Below are 20,488 nucleotides of genomic sequence, written 5' to 3'. Positions count from 1 at the left end.
CCCACGTCTAGAGATGATTTTTCTGTTTTTGCCTCTAATTTAGCTCTCCAGTGGCCAAAAACAAAGTGGAAGATATTTTCAAGCTACTTAAATCGTCCTTTTGCTAGGCCGCTAAATACTGATTAGCGGCAAAGTATTTGTACTTTTGGCTCATTCTCTTCTCCCTTTCTCCAACTCTATCCCTTCTTAGTTCACTCTTCATTATTGGCCTTCACTGCTATTTGATAGTTAAAATAAGAAGAGATTCTTATGCTGTGGAACGCTCCAATGTATGTTTCAGAAAGTTCCCCGTTTTCTGGCGCCCCCCCCCCCCCCCCAATAAAAAAAAAAGGGGGTTTCCCATCTCCATAATTGGCGAGTCTCTATTTACTTTTTATGGCCAACATTTTCTCCCCCACTCTCTTATTCGCCCGATATTGCCCCAGTATTCTATCGGGAGGGAAAAAAAAAATAACGCTTATATTTTTTGAGTTAAATTATATATTTAATTTTTTAATTTTATAAAATATTTTTTTAATCTTTTAATTCTAATACTGTAGTTTTATCTCAACAAATTTTTACATTGAACTTTTAAATGTTAACAAAATATTTTCAAATGGTGACATATTAAGTTTAAGTTTTTTAAAATAAAAATAATTGACACAAAAAATAATCATTTAAAACTAATGATGTTAGGGTTAAAGAATTAAAAAATAATTTACAAAATTTAAGGATCAAATTAAAATTTTATATAAAATTAGAGGACTAAAATTATACTTTAGTCTATTTTATTTTATGCACGTTATCCTCTACGCTGCAATTGATGTCCATGTAAATGTTGTATGATTACCATATTTTGTTCGGGCTTTTATAAGAAAATAAAATAACATCTAAAAATGAATAAAAAAACAAAAAGATAATGAAAAATGGAAATTAGAAAAATATTTTATAAAAGAAATTGTTATAAAATAAAAAGAATGAAAATAGAAAAATATTGTATAACAAATAAATAAATAAAAATTTAAAAGGTCTTTGGTATGAAGATAAAAAAAATTGACATAAATATAATCAAATCAGTTCACAATCTAATATTAACATTAATAATATATGAGCTATAAAAACTTAAAGATCCCAATATAATATAATAATCAAGATATAATAATAGAGAAGATAACAAATAATATCTAATATTTGAATAATAATAACTAAAAAAATACATAAAAAATATTGATATAAATTAAAAAGATCACCATATAATTGAGCATTTAGAGAAACTTTAGGTGTAGGGATCTATATAAAGAAAAGAAAAGATAAAGCAAAGAGGCAATTAAAAGCTAAGGAAAAATTGTGAGAGAGAAAATAATAAGACAAAAAATAGTGAGATAAGAGATTTAATTGACAAGGCAATCAGGTAAGCTCAACTCTTGTCAACTTCATAAATGTTTACACATTAATCGTTGAATGAAAATCATGAAATTATCGTCTGTTTTCTTTAATTTAATTCTTTTGCCTTCATATGAGGTAGAAAACCATGTTTAATTTTACTCCACTACTGTAACATCCTGAATTTTAATCTTTAGTTAATTAGCGAGATAATTATATTTAATTTGTCAAATGAAGTTAGTGGGTGGTTAAAGAGGGTTAAAGATTAATGTGATATGTAATTACAGAGAGTTAACAGATGTTTTGGGTTGTGATTTCAGTTTTAGGATGGAGTTTAGAGTAAAATCAGGCCACCTAAACATCAAAAAGTGAGAAACAAAGAGAAATGGCTTTGTGCCATGTAACATCCTCATTTTTCTAATCCTGTAACTCGTTGCTAATTAAGGATGAACTAATAATTAGTAAGTAATTAGAATTTCAAATGACATTTTAATGAATTAAGTCTTTGGGATGTTAAATGAGCAGACATGAATGAAGTAATGGTGTTTCAAAATGAATCATTTATGCATGGTGAGGATTTTCCTTATTGTGTCGCATATCGCAACACAAGCTACCTCTGCTGTGGGATATGGCACAGAAATTTGCTGATTTGATCATGGTCGGCTCGCAAAAAAAAAAGGAGAGAAAGAAGGAAAGAATGAAAGGAGAGGAAAAGGAAGCATTTCTCTGCTAGGGCATCAATTTATGAAGCATTGAAAGACATTTTTGACTGGTAGCTTATTAGGTAAGTCTCGTATAGCTTTTAGTTTCAATTCTACTATAATTTTTCTTTGTATTAATTATAAAGAAATTGAATCAAAAAAATTTAAGGGGTTGGTTTCTTATCCTATAATAATGAAAAGGTTCTCAGGAGTTAAATTAAGGCTTTGTGAGTAGTTTAGGTTGAACGATAAAGTTTTAAAGCTATAAACTTAAATTTAGCCCTAAATCGGTGATAAAAAGAGTGGAAATAGAGTAGAAGTGAAATGAGATTGCTAAAAGTGATAAAAAGTGACAATTGAGTAGTGATGGACCTAAATTGGCTAAGGAAAAAGGAATGGACGGCTAAATGTAGCTTTAAACAATAATTAAGTATTTTTGGTTAATTTTATTAATTGACTAATTATACCAATTATGTGTGAATTGGCATATTTCACATGTAGAGTAAGAAAAGAAGCTAGTAGAGATGCGTTAGTGGTTATTGAAATCCATGAGTAACCTTTCTTGTGACAGAAGAGTTAAGGTAACTGAATAACTTTTTTTATTTGATTGTCTATTATAACTATTTGAAAGTATGAATATTAATGTATGAAAATGTTTTAGAGTGTGCATATTTTCTAAGTAAATGTTTAATGCATGAATTTGATTTCTACAGACATGAGTTAATAAAATGCATGGTTATGTGGTTTTGCATACATAAATATGATTCGATGTGCGAATATGTGATTTTATATGAAAGCATAATCATTGGGGGTGAGAGTTTACCCATAGGGAGAAATAATGAGAAGTCTATATGGCATTATTCTTCTTAGTGTTTAATGAGGTACAGTGTTAGATAATTTTATCTCCTTAGTGTTTATTGAGATGCGATATTGGAGATTATCTCTTTAGTGCACATATAGGATGTGGTGTTGGAGATTTAGACTCCTTGGTATCATTGCAATGCGGTGTTAGAGTCAACAACACCCCCATTGTGTGTGATTAGGAAAACCATAGTTTGAAAGTGTGATAGAATATCTTTAGCTAAGTAATTCTATCATTAAAGGTGTGCTCAGGGTCAATCGATGTGCGTATTGGCCTAATGCAAGATTATGGTTTCTGTCGAGGTAATTTGAAGATTTGGATAGTAGTGATCACACTTATAAAAGTGGGGATTAGTGGTGAAATATGATTTGATGAAGTGAATCTTATGTTAATTACTATCTTCAATTATATATTATGTTATACTTGTTTGTAGTTACTTATGATAATTAATAGTATTGAGTTATTTTGTTACTGAGATAAATAATTATCTCACCCTATGGTTATAATTTTTACAGGTTATAATAGTGAGTTGGGCATAGGAAAATGTTCAAGACAGGCATAATTGTGCTATTGCCATGGGATTTTCAAGTTTTGTGTAATAAACATCACTCTTTTGCATAATTATAGATGAAAAGTTGCCATAGAATGACATATGCATGAATTAAGCTGTGATTTGTAGTGATTTAGTAAATCTTAGCTTGTACATGTGAATATGTAGTGAAATGAGTAACATGGGCTAAGATTTAGTTGTGAATATGTTGTGAATGTAGAAACGTGTGAATTTGTTGTGAACTTGTAATAAATATAGCCAAACAAGTGTTTTTGTATTAAGTTGTGAAATTTACCTATTGTGCAAAGTGGGCAATAAGTGGCCATACTTTGATTTGTGTATATGAATGATATGAATTGTAATCGATCAGGTGTATAAGATTCTTTTAGACTTGGTTCTAGGCCTATAGTAATATAATGAGACTAGGTTTGAGATTTGAACATTGGGGTGCACCAAATTCTTAGATAAAGGTAGTTTTTGCACCTAGGTGTTTAAATTTTGATTAGACTATTAGATCATGTCCAAACTTATCTCATTAGCTAGCTTATGAAATAAGTTTTGTGTGGGCATTTGAATCATTCCGATCGGATGTCATATATGATAACAGCACATGTTGAAAGTTTGCTTCTGTGAATTGTCATATGATAGCAGATTTTCTATCATGTGCGCTACAGTGTATGACATAGAGAAGGGGAGCTCCTTGCTCTGTGCCATATACTGTAGCATATGGCTTGATTTATGGCCTTATATTTCTTTAATTTTAAACCATGACATGTAAGGAATGAATGCATGTGATTATGTTTCGTTGTGTATTGCTCTAACATGTTAAGAATTTTGATGGTTTTGGAAACAAAGTCTTTAGTCCCAAGCTTTTCAAACAAATTCTTCAAGTTCAATTTGGTATAGAGATGTGGTGGTTAGGTTAACTCCTCTTAATGTTAAGTGGATATTAGGAGAGGTTATATGTCACATGTCGCAATGCATGAGCTACCAGAAAGTGAGAGAGGCTTTTTTATACCATATGCCATGGCGTGTAGTGAAAATGTCGCTATACACGGTACATTTTTTTTTTTGCATAAATGAGTTGCAAGATAGAGGAAAAATTAGAAGAGAAAGGAAAGGGGGCACGAAAAGAAGTATGGCACTTTACTAGGGTTTACTTCTAAAGGGATATTGAAGTATTTTGAAGCTACTAAACCCTAGTGGTAAGCATTATAACTTATTCTTCTTCCTTCCCAACCCATTTTCTTAAGTTTTGAGAGTTAGGGTTTGTGATAAATGTGATTTTCGATCCATATAGGTTATGGGTCTGAACTTATTAACCTAAATGAAGTTAATGGTATTTGTTTTGAGTATTTAAACCTAGAGATTATGAGTTTAGTCATTAATGATAGTTAGGAGTCATTAATGTTCGAAAAAAGGGTGATAAATGTGGATTATGAGGTTGTTGAGAGACACTAATGACCCTAAAAACAATTAATGAAGATAATGAGAGCTAAGTCAATATACCCAATAAATAAGCCTAAATGTGAAATATAAAGGCATTGGATATTTTAGAAATGAAAAGGAAGAGTTGGAAATGTGTTTTTAATAATGTTAATATAGTTTGAATTTAATTAATTATAGATTAATCTTTTAAGAACTATATTTGGCTTAGAAAGCAAGCTTAGGAGCATATATTGAAGGTTAAACCTTTGATCTCTTAAAGGTTTTAGGTAATCGAGAAAAATCTATCTTGGATAGTTGCTTATTAATTATGTTATAATGTGAAAATGAGTTTTTTGCATGGATAATTGAATTTGTGAATGTGGAAGCATACCATAAACCAAATGATAATGTAATAACCTTATTTTGCCTTAAAATATAGAGTGGAATTCAAAATGATTGTTAAACTATAAATATGTGTTAGAATATGAACTGTATGATATATGATGTGATGATAGTGTGGTTGCATTGACATGTGAATATGTCTTGTGTGGCTAAATGAAAATTTGAAGCGTGTTGTGAAATTGAGAATTGAAATGGAGAATGTTTCTTAAATTAATATTGATGTTCACTTAGGTAGCATAATATCATAAACCCAATGTGTTGGTGTTGAATAAATATAATTGTGAAATAAGTAAGCATGAAATATTGCATGATCATTTGGAGGAAGTTTGCCAAAAAAGAGGAGTAGAAAATCCATATGGTATTTACAGTGACCTTTTGGTGCATGAAAGTTAGCCTTGTCCCATTGCTTGTCAAAGGACTATTTTATAGTTTATTGGAGGACCAGAACCTGTCTATCCCCACTTGTTTATTAAGGAGATTAGCTTAGAATATACGACACCCAAAAGATTTGAGAGTGGGGGAAGCCGTGGTCTAAGAGTGAGTGCTATGATTTTTAACCAGGTCACACCTTATAATTGGTAAACTTAAGTAGTCTAGTTGTAAGGACGGAGTCCTAATTAATATTATAATTTATAGCTCATGGTTTCAGTTAGAGGTTACAAGGAGGAAGCAATCATGCATACATGTATCTGATATGTCACATGATTGTTAAGTTTGTGGCAATTTATGATAGTTGAGTGTGTCATTATCACATGGTTGTCTGTATTATGGCAATGTGCACCACTATTATTGATTGGACCATTATCACATGGTTGTTTGTATTGTGGTAATATGTCTCGTGATATAAACATGTGAAAAATGAAAAAGTTAAATTGTAAAATTACAACTTGTATTGTATGTAATCTCAAATGTTTAAGGATTCAACTCCCGCTCATGTGTTTTTAATCAATTGATATGTAATTAAATAGGGTAGATATACCTTAGTTACTGAATGATTGTAATCACTCTCTTCTCTTAATATTTTATAGGCTCTAACTCTGGTGCAAAAAGAAAAAAGGTTCTAAAGTCATAGGAATCTTGGGTTCCTATTGTAAAGTCTCTTATCCTCATGTATTTGTTTTTTGTGTGTAATAGTTAGAATATTACCAATTAGAGTACATTTTTATATACATTTGCATTACGTTAATGTTTTGTAAAAGGGATGTATTTTGGGCCCTAAAATATGCCTTGTGAGTTAATTAAGTCTTGTATTAGGGCCAAAATATTAGTGCAAGTATAGAAAATATTGTTATGTTGTTGAATTTAAAATTTAATGATTTATGCAATGTCAAAACATCCCCATTTTTTTTTGTGGTAAAGGAGTTGAAGAGTGAAAATGTGATATTGTTGAGTATATGTGCATGTGGTATATTGTATAGATAGTCTTAAATTCTTTGAGTGTGTTTTAAATGTTAGGAATTACTTTAAGCCCATGTGTAGGGTTTTGAACACCCTTAAGTTGTAAAAAGTTGCAAAAATATGTTTAGGTGTTCATCTTTCTTGTATGACTTAATTTAGAAGTAAAACTCGTGCTATTAACTAGTTTATAAAAAGAGTTTTTAGACATCTAAATCACCTCATTTAGACGTCCAATAGAAAAGGGAGGTGTGTTAAAAGTTACCTTGAGTTGCTATTAAATGACAATAAAAATACTATCTAATGCATGCAACACGTTGGGCGCGTGGCACAGAGAGAGACAGTCATGGCTTATGTGCATATGCTGTAACTCATTGCTTTATTTTTCATATATTAATGTTTTTCAATTGATTTTAAGTTTCTTCACTCTTATAAGGTATCTCATGCTTTCAAAGCAACATTTTACTTTGATTAGAAATTTATTAAATGATTTTTGATTAACTTTAAACTATGAAAAATTGGGATCCCATTTTTACAAATTACAAACTTAATAATCTAATTGAGTTAATGAAATGATTACCTTAAATTTTATAGTTAATTGTGATTAAGTAAATGAGTTTTACAACTACCTTTGTAATTGATCTTGTCTTCAAAGCTAAGATTTGATTTTTGAAATTCTAAGACTTAAATCTCAGGTAAGTGGTCATTCATTCTTCCTTATATTTATCATACTTTTACCTAAACTATTCACCAAGAGAGACTCTCAGCCTCACAAATTTACTAGTTAATTAAATTGTTAGGTATCACAATAAATTATTATGATACATAAAAAAAAGAGTTTTTATTAGTTTAATTACGTAAGACTTTTAGAGTCCTTGTAAGTTTTTAAGTTAATTAATTTGTCGTATGTGACATAAATTATCACATGTATGCATTTGTTTAGGTGTCGAAGAAAATTGACTCATTGTGTTGATAGCATATACAATGTCTGGTGTAGTCACTGTCAAATACATCAACTTCCTTATGAGTTGTTTTTATCTACTACCATCAGTGTTCTTATTGTCTTCGATATTTTTGGCGTCTTCTTCCCCTGGTAGTCTAAAGCAATAAAAATGTTTTATATTTGGATTACGTGAGGCTTTCATAGTCCACGCAAACTTGTAAGTTAATTAATTTACTATCCCATGTAGTGATAAATTATCCCATGCAACATTATTTTGAAACTATTAATTATGTGAGACTTTTTGAGTCATAATAGGCATATAATTCAATTGACTCATCCTACATGACAACAAGTTCTCGTATGTACAAAGTTTAAGAGTCATTTGCTACATGACACTTTTAAAGTTCTTGCATGTTATGAAGTCAGTTAGCTTATTCAACACGATGATAAATTATCACATGTGTATATATCAAAATATTTTCTAAAAATAAAAGGTTGTTCTAAAAATAAATAAAATAAAATAAAATAAAATATTTTTGAAAGATGGGTTTTAGAATATATGAGATTCGCATAAATCCTATTAAAATATTTTTCACGAAAACATTTCTCAAAATTTTGCTACAAATAAAGGAATAAAATTATTTTCATAAATAAAAGACACAAAAAATATTAAAATTATTTTTAAAAACTAGTAATAAATATTTTTTAAAAAAAATCTCAACCAAGAGATATACATTTTTATTCTTGAATTATGTAAGCTTTGGCCCCTAAAAAAAATGGATAGGCTCTAGAGTTTTGTTTTAGGTCAAATTCAAATAATTTTTTTTATTTTTTTTACCTTTTTATCTTTTTTTATTAAAGATAATTAATATCTTTTAAAAACCATATTAAATTTATATAATTAATTTTAACACTTTTTTTGCACACAGTCAACTTTTGTACCATTTTTTTTATGTGCATACCATTTATTTTTATTTAATGACAACTTCCAAATATTTTTATTTAATTTTCTTTCTTAGAAAATTCCATATCGGTCCGACATACCCCTATTCGATAAAATTGAGTTAAATATTTATTGTCAAGTTTGTTTTTTTAATCAAAACATCAAAGATTAAAGTTGATGCATCAAGAACCCCAACTTCTTTTATATGTTTTATGTTTGAACAACTTGCCAAATGCCGGCTTGCTATTTTGACACCAATGTCCAATGAATATATGTCTACACTGAATTGAGCTACAAGACAAATATTCAACATGCTTCAACGACTCTCCTAATCCCACCTCCTACTCTGTCCCACCACACCCATCCTCCAACAGATAAGTCTGAGATAAGAATGAAAAATGCTAAAGGAAAAGAGTCAACAAAACAGGGCCATGATTGATCAAAACAATTTCACAGTAACTTCTATTGCCACTTGTTAATACACACACTTTAATTAGGCAAAATCTATGGAATCAATTTGAAACTAAGATTTTGGTCCCCCACCCCAACCCCCCCGACCCCAAAACAATCTCACAAGACCGCGCAAATTCCTCTTTTATCCTCCCCAGTATATGAACAATTCATCCATGGAATCCGCGTGGTGAGGTCGTAAATCGTAATCGCAATGATTGCAAGTCAAATTGTAGTCACATGTATTCAAGCAATCAAGAAAATTTGCAGTCACAGGCATGATACAATTCCATATACTGAGGCCAGTTTCATGAGATGCCAGAACAAGGTAGAATTCCATAAATGGTGAATCGCTAATCCATTGTTAAAAGAATCAATGGGAATAAAGATCTTTCCAGTGTTGAAACTATAGGGTAAAAAAAAAATAATAATAAAACATTGGAGTTAGTAAGATCTAGACTCTAAATCAACGGTCCAGGTTTGTCCTCATCGCGCATCATCTTCAAACCAAGGGTTATTCATTATTGGCTATGCTGAGTAGTTCTCGGCTGCTTCCATGGCCTGAGGATGCTCCAAGACGATGAATCATCGTCTTGTAGTTGCGTAGCAGAGGGCATTTCAGATGAAGAACAACCGATCTCATCCTGCATTAGCATCAAAAGAAACAGAAATTAGCAATCGTTCCTGTTTGGGCATCGGGAGTTTAGCGTAAAAGAACGACAGAAAATTGAAATAGGTTCTGCAAATCTATTTCATTAACAGTAACTATATGGATCGATTCCTTGAAGAGGTGAAAACCTACATCAGAATGGACAAACGAACTCCCTCGCCGCCGATTCGAAGCTAAACCAGAACCAGCTGAAGCAGAACTCGCAAGAGGCGGCGATGACACCGAAGTGGAGGCGCAACACCATGGAACCACCTGGTTCTCTCCTTCCTCCTCCTCCTCCTCCTCCTCTTCTCCGGTGTCTTCGTCGTCATCTTCATAACCAGAGTCAGCATCGGAACTAGAATCTCCGACATCTTCCTCCTCATCGTGATCAGGATTATCACGGACATCATGATGATCAGCATCATCTTGTTGATCCCTGTGGGAATCGGTGGCGCAGTGGTGGCAGAGGGAGCGAGTCGGCGTGAGCTTGGGACCACAGGCTTTCCATGGAGTGAAAGACTGGCAGGTACGGCATAGGAGGATCCTGGTGTGCTTCGCCACCAGGAAGTTGGCGCCGTGCACCTTGTTGTCGCAGTCCCAGCAAAGCTTTGCCTGGTCCGACTCACAGTACATCCTCGCCGTCTTCCCGCACAACGCACAATCCTCCATTGCTTCTCCTTCTTTTGCTTCCTCTTCCACCCTACCTTGTGATAAATACACCGAATCCTAACTTTGACCCTCGTATTCGTCGCATAATTACATTGCTTCTCTGCCATTCGTTCACTCTCTTCTCCTGTACAAACTTATGGGCATTCTTGTCATTTCAATCGATGACGCGTCGTTGGATTCCTATTACAATTACAAATTACAAAATCGCAAGGCAATTTTTTTTTTTTTAAAGGATGACTTCAGCTTCAATGTCTCATAAACAGAAACAGCATGTTAGATGGCATTAGTTCATAATTCATATGATAAGGATCTAACCCTTAGTTTTTAGTTATATCTAAAAAAGTGAGTTTAAATCTTATCAACACCCAACTGGTTTAAATTATTAATTTCAGAAGGAAAAAAATCAGCATCAGGATGATATTAAAAAGTCGTTATTAGGCAGGTGCCTGCTAAAACACCCCTAATACATTTCTTTTAAATATATAATCATTACTCGAACAACTCTCTTGACAGACAATTAAAAAGAAAACCATAGTTTATCTTTACCGGCAAAGCTAAGTTTAGGAGTTTAAAGGGTTCTTTATCAAATCCCACATTCGAAAAGATTTAAAAAAAGTATTGATTATATAAACGGGCATTATATATCTTAATAAGTTAATTTTTTGAGGAGAAAGAAAAATGATCCAATAGCAAAATAGTATCAAAACTAAATCAAATTTGTTCAATCAATAGAACCTAGTTGGTGCCCCACCTTTAATAAGAGCATCACGGATTGATTAGGAAAGCTGTTCAATCTCACATCGAAGGCACTTAGAGAGAGTCTCGCTCTATAAGCGAGTGCACTGTACATCCTAATGAGTTAACTTTTTGAGGAGAGAGTGATAGTCATGTAACATCCTATTGCTACCAAACGATCATATTACAACACACAGTAGGTTTTTTTTTTTGTAAATATCCAAATGTCATCATATTATTAATTGCATCCGAATAAGATCAGTATACAGTTCCTCACATAAAATAAACTTCAAATAATCAGAAATATCTACAACACACAGTACGTTTTTGACATTTAATTTAATCCCACCTTTTGTTACTTTTATTTCTTGATTTTTCTTTCAACAAATATATATTTATTTTTTTATTTCCAATTATTTTTTTATTAAAAATAATTTTATTTGAAATACAGCTGGATATTAAATGTAAAGAGTTTTCTCAGCAGGAATTAGATATTGGTTTATCATAGTGCAACGGATAGCGCTTTTCACTAGACTTAACTTCTATTAATAACAAATATATATTCATTTATATACATATACATATATATATATATATATATATATATATAAGGATACAAAATATGCAAATTGTTGAAACTAAACGAAGATTATTGTCTGTTGAAAGAGAAAGAAACAATTATCCATTTGTGTTTTGCTGTTGCTAGGTTGGGTGGATAAGATTAAATTTGAATTAACACATGAGAAGGCCTGACTTAACAAGTGACAAGTGATATATAATAAAATGAAATGACATTCATAAACTTTTTTTTGTTTTACCAGCAACATTCATAAACTTAAACTACAATTTTGAGTAAAGATCCCTTCACTTTCGTTGTCCACTTGTTCTTTCCTTGTATTATTTATATTACTAGAAGTTTAATTTCATTTAAAATTAAAAATATAAAGAATTGATAAATTAATTCTCAAGTGATATATAAATTTTTTTACCAGCAACATTCATAAACTTAAACTTTACAATTTTGAGTAAAGATCCCTTCACTTTCATTGTCCACTTGTTCTTTCCTTGTATTATTTATATTACTAGAAGTTTAATTTCATTTAAAATTAAAAAGATAAAGAATTGATAAATTAATTCTCCAGTCAAGCAGATTTTTTTTTTTTCCTGTGTGCCAACATCAACATGCAAGTTGAATCGTTTGGTATGAAAACAATTGGCAAGTTGGAGCGGGGAGATAAATGTAAAATCAAGGCCAAAAAAAAAAAAACAGACGTGGTCAGAGTTGATTTAAGGGGAGATTTTGGACGCGGATTCTAATGAGGCGGCTAATTCTAAACCACGATTTTGGCTCGATCACTATTGCCACGCCTGATGAATCCTCGCCACGTGTACTGTTACTTGTGGACACAAACAACTTAGCGTCCACACCGGGGGATCCCCAGATATTTTCAGATTTTTTTGCCTTTCTTTATTTCCTTTCACCTTCGGAGGGGAGGACACGTCACCCTTATTCCCACGTGGCAATATGTGGGACCGGCTTCACGTGAAGGTCCGGTGGGGCTGCCTGCCTCGCTTCGGAATTACAACACACGGAGATATAATAAGATATTAGACATCCAATTTCAATTCATTGAGGAGATAATATATAAAATTGCGAAACGGTATTGTATCCGTAAAGCATGAATGTAGAGATTAGGGAGAATCTTTATATGGGCTGTGAGTAAGGGAGGGAGAGATTCACGTGGGATTCACGTGAAGGAGAAGCTGACGTGGATGAAGGGAGAGAGAAAGAGAGAGAATGTGTGGATGGAAGATGGAGAGGGGATAAGCGGGTGAGAGGTTCGATGAATGGAGACCGAGGAGGGAAAAAGAGAAGAGGGGTATGCATCACATGCCTCTTTTGGAGTGTAAATGACTAATAATGGGAAATTAAAAAAAAAAAAGACTAATAATGGACTTAGATGGGGAAGTCAATGTGCACTGTGATGTGAGGCTTGTGAGGTTGCGAGATGTGTGGTCAAAAAGTAAGTGAGGTTGTGAGGTGTGAAAATGACATGTATCACTTCCTTGTCCATATTTCAATCAATTACACCTCATCTTTCACAAGTTTGTCTATTAGGTTAATGATATTTCAGTCTTCAAATATTAACCAGTAAATTACTCGTAATATGCACGGATCATTGTCATGGCCAAAGGAAAGGGAGTTATTTTGCAGTTTGATGACAACATGCAAACAAGGGCATTTGGGACAAATACCAACTATACAGATGATCCCACAATGATTGGTAGGTAGTGCGCAAAGAGGATGAAAGGATTCAGGCCATGAGGCGTGGTAATCAAGTGCGTACCAAGAGCTAGAGGCTGCGTGTGAATGAGGATAAATGAGGTTTGGGTTTCTTTGTGTAGGTGTGGATGAATTTGTTTTGAACCTCCCCTTATATGTTTCTTTTCTCCTCTTAAGTCTTTTCTCTCTGGGTTTCACTTATTGTTTTGCAATATTTACCTCTGTAATGCCTTGTAATCGCCTTCTACCATTTTCCCTTGTTGTGTAGGATCGCTAAACCTTAGTTGAATCATTGAATAATACTATTATTGAGGAATTACTTGTGAAACTCTTTTATTATTATCAGATATTAATCTTGAAGTGTAGGTGACCGTAACATTTAAGGTTCTTATAAGAGACTTAATGGCAAAACAGGCTGAGATTAGAAAGCTATTCGAACTTGCTGACCATAGAGATTTTGAATATACGGCCAAGATGGACAACTTAAAGCAAACTCTCAAGGGGGTATCGTTGAACATTGATGAATTGGTTAAAAGATCGGGAAGGATTGATCAATTGGAACATTCAGTGCAAGAGTTAATAGTAAATAACACTAAATTGGTTCACTGAATGTTAAAGAAACATGTTGACACCGCCATTAGGTCTTCAAACTCAGGCACGGTCACCAGAAACCAAAATACATGTTAACCATTTTAGATGAAATAAGTTAAGTTGGATTTTCCACGTTTTGATGGGACGGATCCATTGAACTAGATATTTAAGGCAGATCATTTTTTTAACTATTGTGAAACCCCAGATCAACAGTGTATCACCATTGTCGCCACACACATGGACGACTCAGTGGTGCTATGGTTTCCAAGTTTTATAGCGTGCCAACCAGGTTACCACATGGGCTTCACTTGCAAAGGTGGTTGAGACACAGTTCAGGCCTTCACAGTATGATTGCCAAGGCCCAACTGTTTAAGTTAACCTAGAAAGGGTCTGTAAATGAATATTACATCCGTTTTATGGCCTTAGTAAATCAAATTGATGGCCGATCTGAGGGAGCAATGCTAGATTGTTTTGTAAGTGGGTTGAAGAAAGAGATTACACGTAACGTCATCATAAGGGAACCTCAGAACTTGACTAGAGCAATAGCCCTAGTGCGTCTCTATGATGAAAAATCTATAGCAATATTGGGTCTGAGTAAGATTTAGTCTGCTCCAAGTGGGGGAAACTTCAAATTACAGAACCTATATACATGCTCGCTACTAATGTCCTTACCAGCTTCAACATCCAAGAGAGTGCTACCTCCCTTATTACCAAAACCAACCATAAAGCCATTAAATCTGTCAAGAGATTGTCATCGACGGAGATGCAGATAAGGCGAGAGAAGGAGTAGGTTATGTTTCACTTGTGATGAAAAGTTCTTGTCAACCCATAAATGCCTGAATCGCTAATACATGGTGTTATAGTGTGAAGTCAAGGAGGAGCCTGTTGAACCTAGTGATGAGACACTGACAACTAAAGAGGGCGAACTAAGTAATAAGGCAGTAGAACTTCACCATTTGTCCCTTCATGCCTTATAAGGGACACTAGGTAAGTGTACTATTCAATTTACTGGTTATATTTTAGACTAAATGTCTCAATTCTATTAGATGAAAGCAGTTCAAATAGCTTTATGCAGCCAAGAGTAGTTAATCACTCTAAACCACCCATTTAGCGTGTGCTAGATTTCAAGGTTTGGGTTGGAGGACGCAGACTCCTTCAAGGTAACAACATGGTTTGAGATTTACTATTGAAAAATCCAGGGAATGCCATAATTATATCTATGTTTGTATTGGACGCCATAGGGTATAATCTGGTCTTGGGTTCAACTTAGTTGCTACACTTAGAGATCATATTTCCAATTACAGCATGGCCACTATCAAATATATGACAGGAGATCACTGGGTTACTCTCCATAGAGAAAAGGATCAACATCCTACCTCTTCCCAGTGTAATCATTTAATAAGGTTATGTGAAACAGAGGCCATTGCAGAGCGTTACACTTTACAATGTTAGTCAACAGGGAAAGTCAATAATGAGGGGCCATATAAAAATGATGAATTACCTGATGATCTTGTTGAAGTCCTTGATAGGTTTAATGTAGTTTTTGAGACTTCAAAGGGGTTGTTACCTCCTTATTCTCATGATCATCACATATCTATGCAATATGGGATAGCCCTTGTCAAAGTAAAACCCTATCATTACTCGTATAGTCATAAACTCAAATTGAAAAAAATGGTGTAGGCGATGTTAGATGAAGGAATAATTCATCCCAACACCAGTTTGTTCTTAGCACCAGTGTTGTTGGTTCGCAAGAATGATGGCACCTAGAGGTTTTACACTGACTATAAAGCTCTTAATGCTATAACAATTAAAGATTTATTTCTTATTCCCACAATGGATGAGTTATTTGATGAATTAAATGGGGCTTACCGTTTTTCTAACCTGGACTTGCGCTCTTATTACCATCAAATTCTAGTTAGGGAAAAGGATAGATGTAAGATTGCTTTTCAAAACCATTAAGGCCACTAAAAATGGTTAGTCATGCCATTCGATTTAACTAATGCCCTAACAACCTTCCAATCACTTATGAATGAAGTTTTCAAGCCATTTTTGAGGCATTTTGTGTTAGTATTTTTTTGATGACATACTAGTCTACAGCAACTCTTGGGCTGAGCATCTTGATCATCTATCTCGAGTACTATTGTGCTTGCAAGGTCATTAACTATATGCTAAGAGGTCCAAGTGTTCATTTGGGCAGACTAGAATTTACTATTTAAGCTACATTGTTTTAGCCTCAAGAGTAGAGGTGGATCCTGAGAAAGTAAAAGCAGTCATTGACTAAGCCATTCCTTCCAATGTTTTTCAATTAAGGGGTTTCTTAAGCCTCATAAGTTACTATCGGCGCTTCATTCATAAGTATGCTATAGTGGTCGAGCCTCTTACTTCCCTATTACAAAAAAAAAAGCTTCAAGTAGAGTCAAGAGTCATAAGAGGCATTTGAGCATCTCAAACAAGAGCTCACTAATGCATCTATCTTGGCAACGCCTAACTTTTAAAAAAATTTCATTATTGAGATAGATGTATCGGACAATAGGATTGGAGCTATACTATCCTAAGATGGTCTACTAGTGGCCTACTTCTTTAAGAAATTATCTAAGTGAATATAAAATTAGTCCACTTATGTGAGGAAATTATATGCCATCACAGAGGCTATAGGTAAGTTCCATCACTACTTATTCGGCAACTACTTTATTATAAGGACAGACTAGAAAATTCTTAAACATCTCGTCGAACAAGTGATAACTACTCCAGAATAAGAGGCATAGCTCCCTAAGCTACTTAGGTACAATTTTTCTATTGAGTACAAGCTTGGAAAGGCTAACTAAGGGGCTGATGCTCTATCACAATCTTTCTTGGCCTTAATAATGACCTAAAACTCCTTATTGAATGACATACAAATTGAGATGAGCAAGTCTACAGAGCTGTAGAAATTGATTGCTCTAATTGAAGAGAATCCCAACAAGATGCCTCATTATAAATTACAAGAGAAGTTGCTGTATTAGAAAGGGTACTTAGTTGTACTATCAGAAGCTGGTTTAATTCATAAGATACTCCAGAAATTTCATTCCACTACTATTGGAGGCCATATTGGTTTTTTTAAGAACCTTATCCCGAATTGTTGCTCAATTCTATTAACCTAAGATAAGGAAAGACATCAAGACTTTTATTAAGGGCTATAAATCTGTCAAAAGGAAAAGGTGTCTCAATTACATTCGAATAGGTTGTTGAACCTATTACCAATTCTGAATCCGATATGGGAAGACATTACCATAGATTTTATAACTGGCTTGCCTAACTCTAAAGATTATTCTGTCATCATAATAGTAATAAATTGATTTTCCAAATATGGTCATTTTACTCCTTTAAGGGGCTCATACACCAATATGCAAGTTATTACGACATTTGTGGATTCAATAGTTAAGTTGCATCGGATTCCTAATTCTAATGTTACAAACTGAGATAAGGTCTTTTGTTAGCTCTTTTTAGCAAAAATTGTTTTAATTATAAGGGACTACATTGAAAATAAGCACAGCTTATCACCCTTAAATGGATAGGCAAAGCGACGTATTGAATAAATGTTTAGAGATTTATCTTCATTGTTTTGTTTATGATAATCCAAAATTATGGCTGAATTCTCTGCCTTAGGCAAAATTCTAGTATAATACATCATATCAATCATCAATTAGGATGACCCCTTTCAAGGCTATTTATGATAGAGATCCCCCTACTCTTATCTACTGTTCATTGCCCTTCGAGACACCTAATGATGTGCAGACTCTCCTCAGACAAAGAGATATTATTCTAGCTCAATTGAAGACTAATTTGTTAAAGGCATATGCTAGGATGAAGAAGTTTGCAGATCAGAAGAGAACTAAAGTCTACTTTGATGTTGGGGATCTAGTCTTTGTTAAACTACAACTTTATAAGCAGCATTCTGTTCAGCTGAGAAAAAAATTAGAAGTTGGCTTTCAAGTATTTTGGGCCCTTTCCAATAAGTGAACAAATTGGCTCATTCTCTTACAGGCTCCAACTTCCAGCTGACGTAAGGATTCATCCTGTTTTTCATGTTTTAGTTCTAAGTAAATGTGAAGGAGACCCGATAGCACAGTATGTACCACCGCCATTACTCTCTACGATTGAAGGTCTTATCAGTTCACCTGTAGCTATTCTTAAAAAAGAGAAGTGTTACACCATGATCACTGGATAAAGCAATTTCTGGTACAATGGGACTCTACTGTACTAACTACATGGGAAGATGAAGATTATTTAAAGCAATAATTTCCTACCTTCATCTTGAGGACAAGGTCGATCAAAATGAGGGGAGTAATGTCATAGCCAAAGGAAAGGGGGTTATTTTGCAATCTAATGACAAGATGCACACAAGGGCATTTAGGATAAATACCAACTGTACAGATGATCCCATAATGATTGGTTTGAGGCAGGTAGTGCACAAAGAGGATGAAAGGATTCAGGCCGTAAAGCGTGGTAATCGAGTGCACACTAAGAGCTAGAAGCTGAGTGCGAATGAGGATAAATGAGGTTTGGGTCTCTTTGTGTAGGTGTGGATGAATTTGTTATGAACCTCCCTTTATATGTTTCTTTTCTCCTCCTGAGTCTTTTCTCTCTAGGTTTCATCTATTGTTTTGCAATATTTACCTCTGTAACACCTTGTAATTGCCTTCAACTGTTTTCCCTTGTTGTGTAGGAGTGCTGAACCTTAGTTGAATCATTGAATAATACTGTAACTGAGGAATTACTTATGAAACTCTATATTTTTTGAATATAGTTGGCAGGTCCATTCTTATCAAATCTGTTATCACTACTCTGCTAAGTTATTATATGTAGACAATGGTGTTGCCTAAAAAAACTCTTGAGGGGGATGGAGCAGCTATGCTGAAGGTTCTTATAGGGTTTCGATAAAGATAAGTAGAAGTTACATCTCTTATCTTGGGATGTGGTAACAAGGGACAATAAAAATGGCAATCTGGGAATTAAAGATTTAGAGAAACAGAATAAAGCCTTCATTTTCAAGCTATATTGGAAATTACTTAAGCATGAGCATTGCCTGTGGGTTAAAGTTTTAAAATCAAGATATAAATATGGGATTGGTCTAGTGCCGGTAGTCAGCAGGAAAAAAATTTCACCCTTGACTTGGAGGAGTATAGTTAAATGCTGGGATAAATTCTCAGAAGGAATTGGAAGAAGGGTGAAAAATGGGCGTACCACCAATTTTTGGTTTGATAATTAGGCTCCTGTGATGGTCCTTTAGCCAAACATATGCTTAATACTTCTTTTAATATAAAGGACAATGTTGCTGATCTTGTTGATTCTAGGGGGTTTTAGGATGTTACAAGAATGGAGAAATGGTTGCCTAGCCATATTGTTCATCAAATTGCTCACACTCCGATTTCAAGAGACGAGATAGGAGAGGATAAATGTATTTGGAAACCATCCACTGATGGTTCCTTTAACGTCAAATCTGCATATGGTTTTCTTCTTACAAGTACAGAGTAAAATGATGCAACCATCTGGAAAAAAATTTGGTGGTGGAAAGGACCAGAAAAAATCAAAGTGCTTTTGTGGCTGTTTGCAAATAAAAGAGTTCATACTACAAAATTAAGATTACGACGGTGTTTAGTGGGTTCAAGTAAATGTTCGATTGGGTGCAATAAGGTAGAGGATGAGATGCATCTATTTTGAGACTGCCCTCATGCAGTAGAATGCTGGCAAGAATTGGTGAGATCAGATTGCTAGTAATAATTCAAATATTTAAATAGCTCAAGATGGATCCCTTAGAACTTACAGAATTCTTTAGGTAAAAGCTTTACATAACAGGTTCCTTGGGATGTCCTTTTTAGCTATGTGTGTTAGGATATATGGTGCCATAGATGTAAAAGGGTTTTCTCCAGTGAGGATGTGGAGAAAGTAGGATCAAGAGCCATGACATTTTTTAAAGCAAAACATGATTTACAACTTGTGAAGCAGTCCTTTGCATTTAAAAAACATGCTGGCTTTATTAATAATCATTAGAAGAGGCCTGAGTTGGGATATGTAAGACCTGATGTTGATGGGTCCATAATAGATGGAATAGGAAAATGTGGTGGTGTAGTTCGAGATTGGAATGCCAATTGGGTGGGTGGCTTTAATGTATGTGTTGGAAATTACCCAGTTGCTATGAGTAAGTTATTAAAAATTATCTATGGCCTTCAATTATGCTGGAATATGGGATTGCGAAAGGTCAAAGTGTTTACAGATTGTGCAGATGCGATGAATTTACTCCTCAAATTCAGCCATGATTTTCATCCCCATGCTGATATTATTATTCAAGCTCAATCCTTTTTTTATAGAGACTGGGATATATCTGTGGACCTTATATTTAGGGAGGCAAATTTTTGCGCTCAGTTTTTGGCTAAGTTTGCTCGGGACAAAGTAGGAGAGTATTTATCTTTTGATCAACCCCCACTTTTTTGTTTGAAGGTAGTGGATGATGATAAGGGATCTCCTTTTTGATTAATTTATAA

General features: G+C 33.8%; 1 protein-coding gene across 1 annotated transcript; it reads right to left on the bottom strand.

Annotated features, from left to right (window-relative positions):
• Positions 1 to 9,352: 9,352 nt before the first annotated feature.
• Positions 9,353 to 10,416, bottom strand: LOC129314210 (zinc finger protein CONSTANS-LIKE 4-like). The gene is made up of 2 exons (XM_054957570.1): positions 9,839 to 10,416; positions 9,353 to 9,680 (listed from the first exon to the last, which is right to left on the bottom strand). The coding sequence occupies exons 1-2, from the start codon at positions 10,355 to 10,357 to the stop codon at positions 9,558 to 9,560; spliced, it is 642 nt and encodes a 213-aa protein (XP_054813545.1). The 5' UTR covers positions 10,358 to 10,416; the 3' UTR covers positions 9,353 to 9,557.
• Positions 10,417 to 20,488: the final 10,072 nt, after the last annotated feature.

This window comes from Prosopis cineraria, unplaced genomic scaffold (genome assembly GCF_029017545.1).
Source record: "Prosopis cineraria cultivar Desert tree isolate PC_DT_omini unplaced genomic scaffold, ASM2901754v1 PC6, whole genome shotgun sequence".
NCBI lineage: Eukaryota > Viridiplantae > Streptophyta > Magnoliopsida > Fabales > Fabaceae > Prosopis > Prosopis cineraria.
This window is presented reverse-complemented; position numbering and strand designations above follow the sequence as displayed.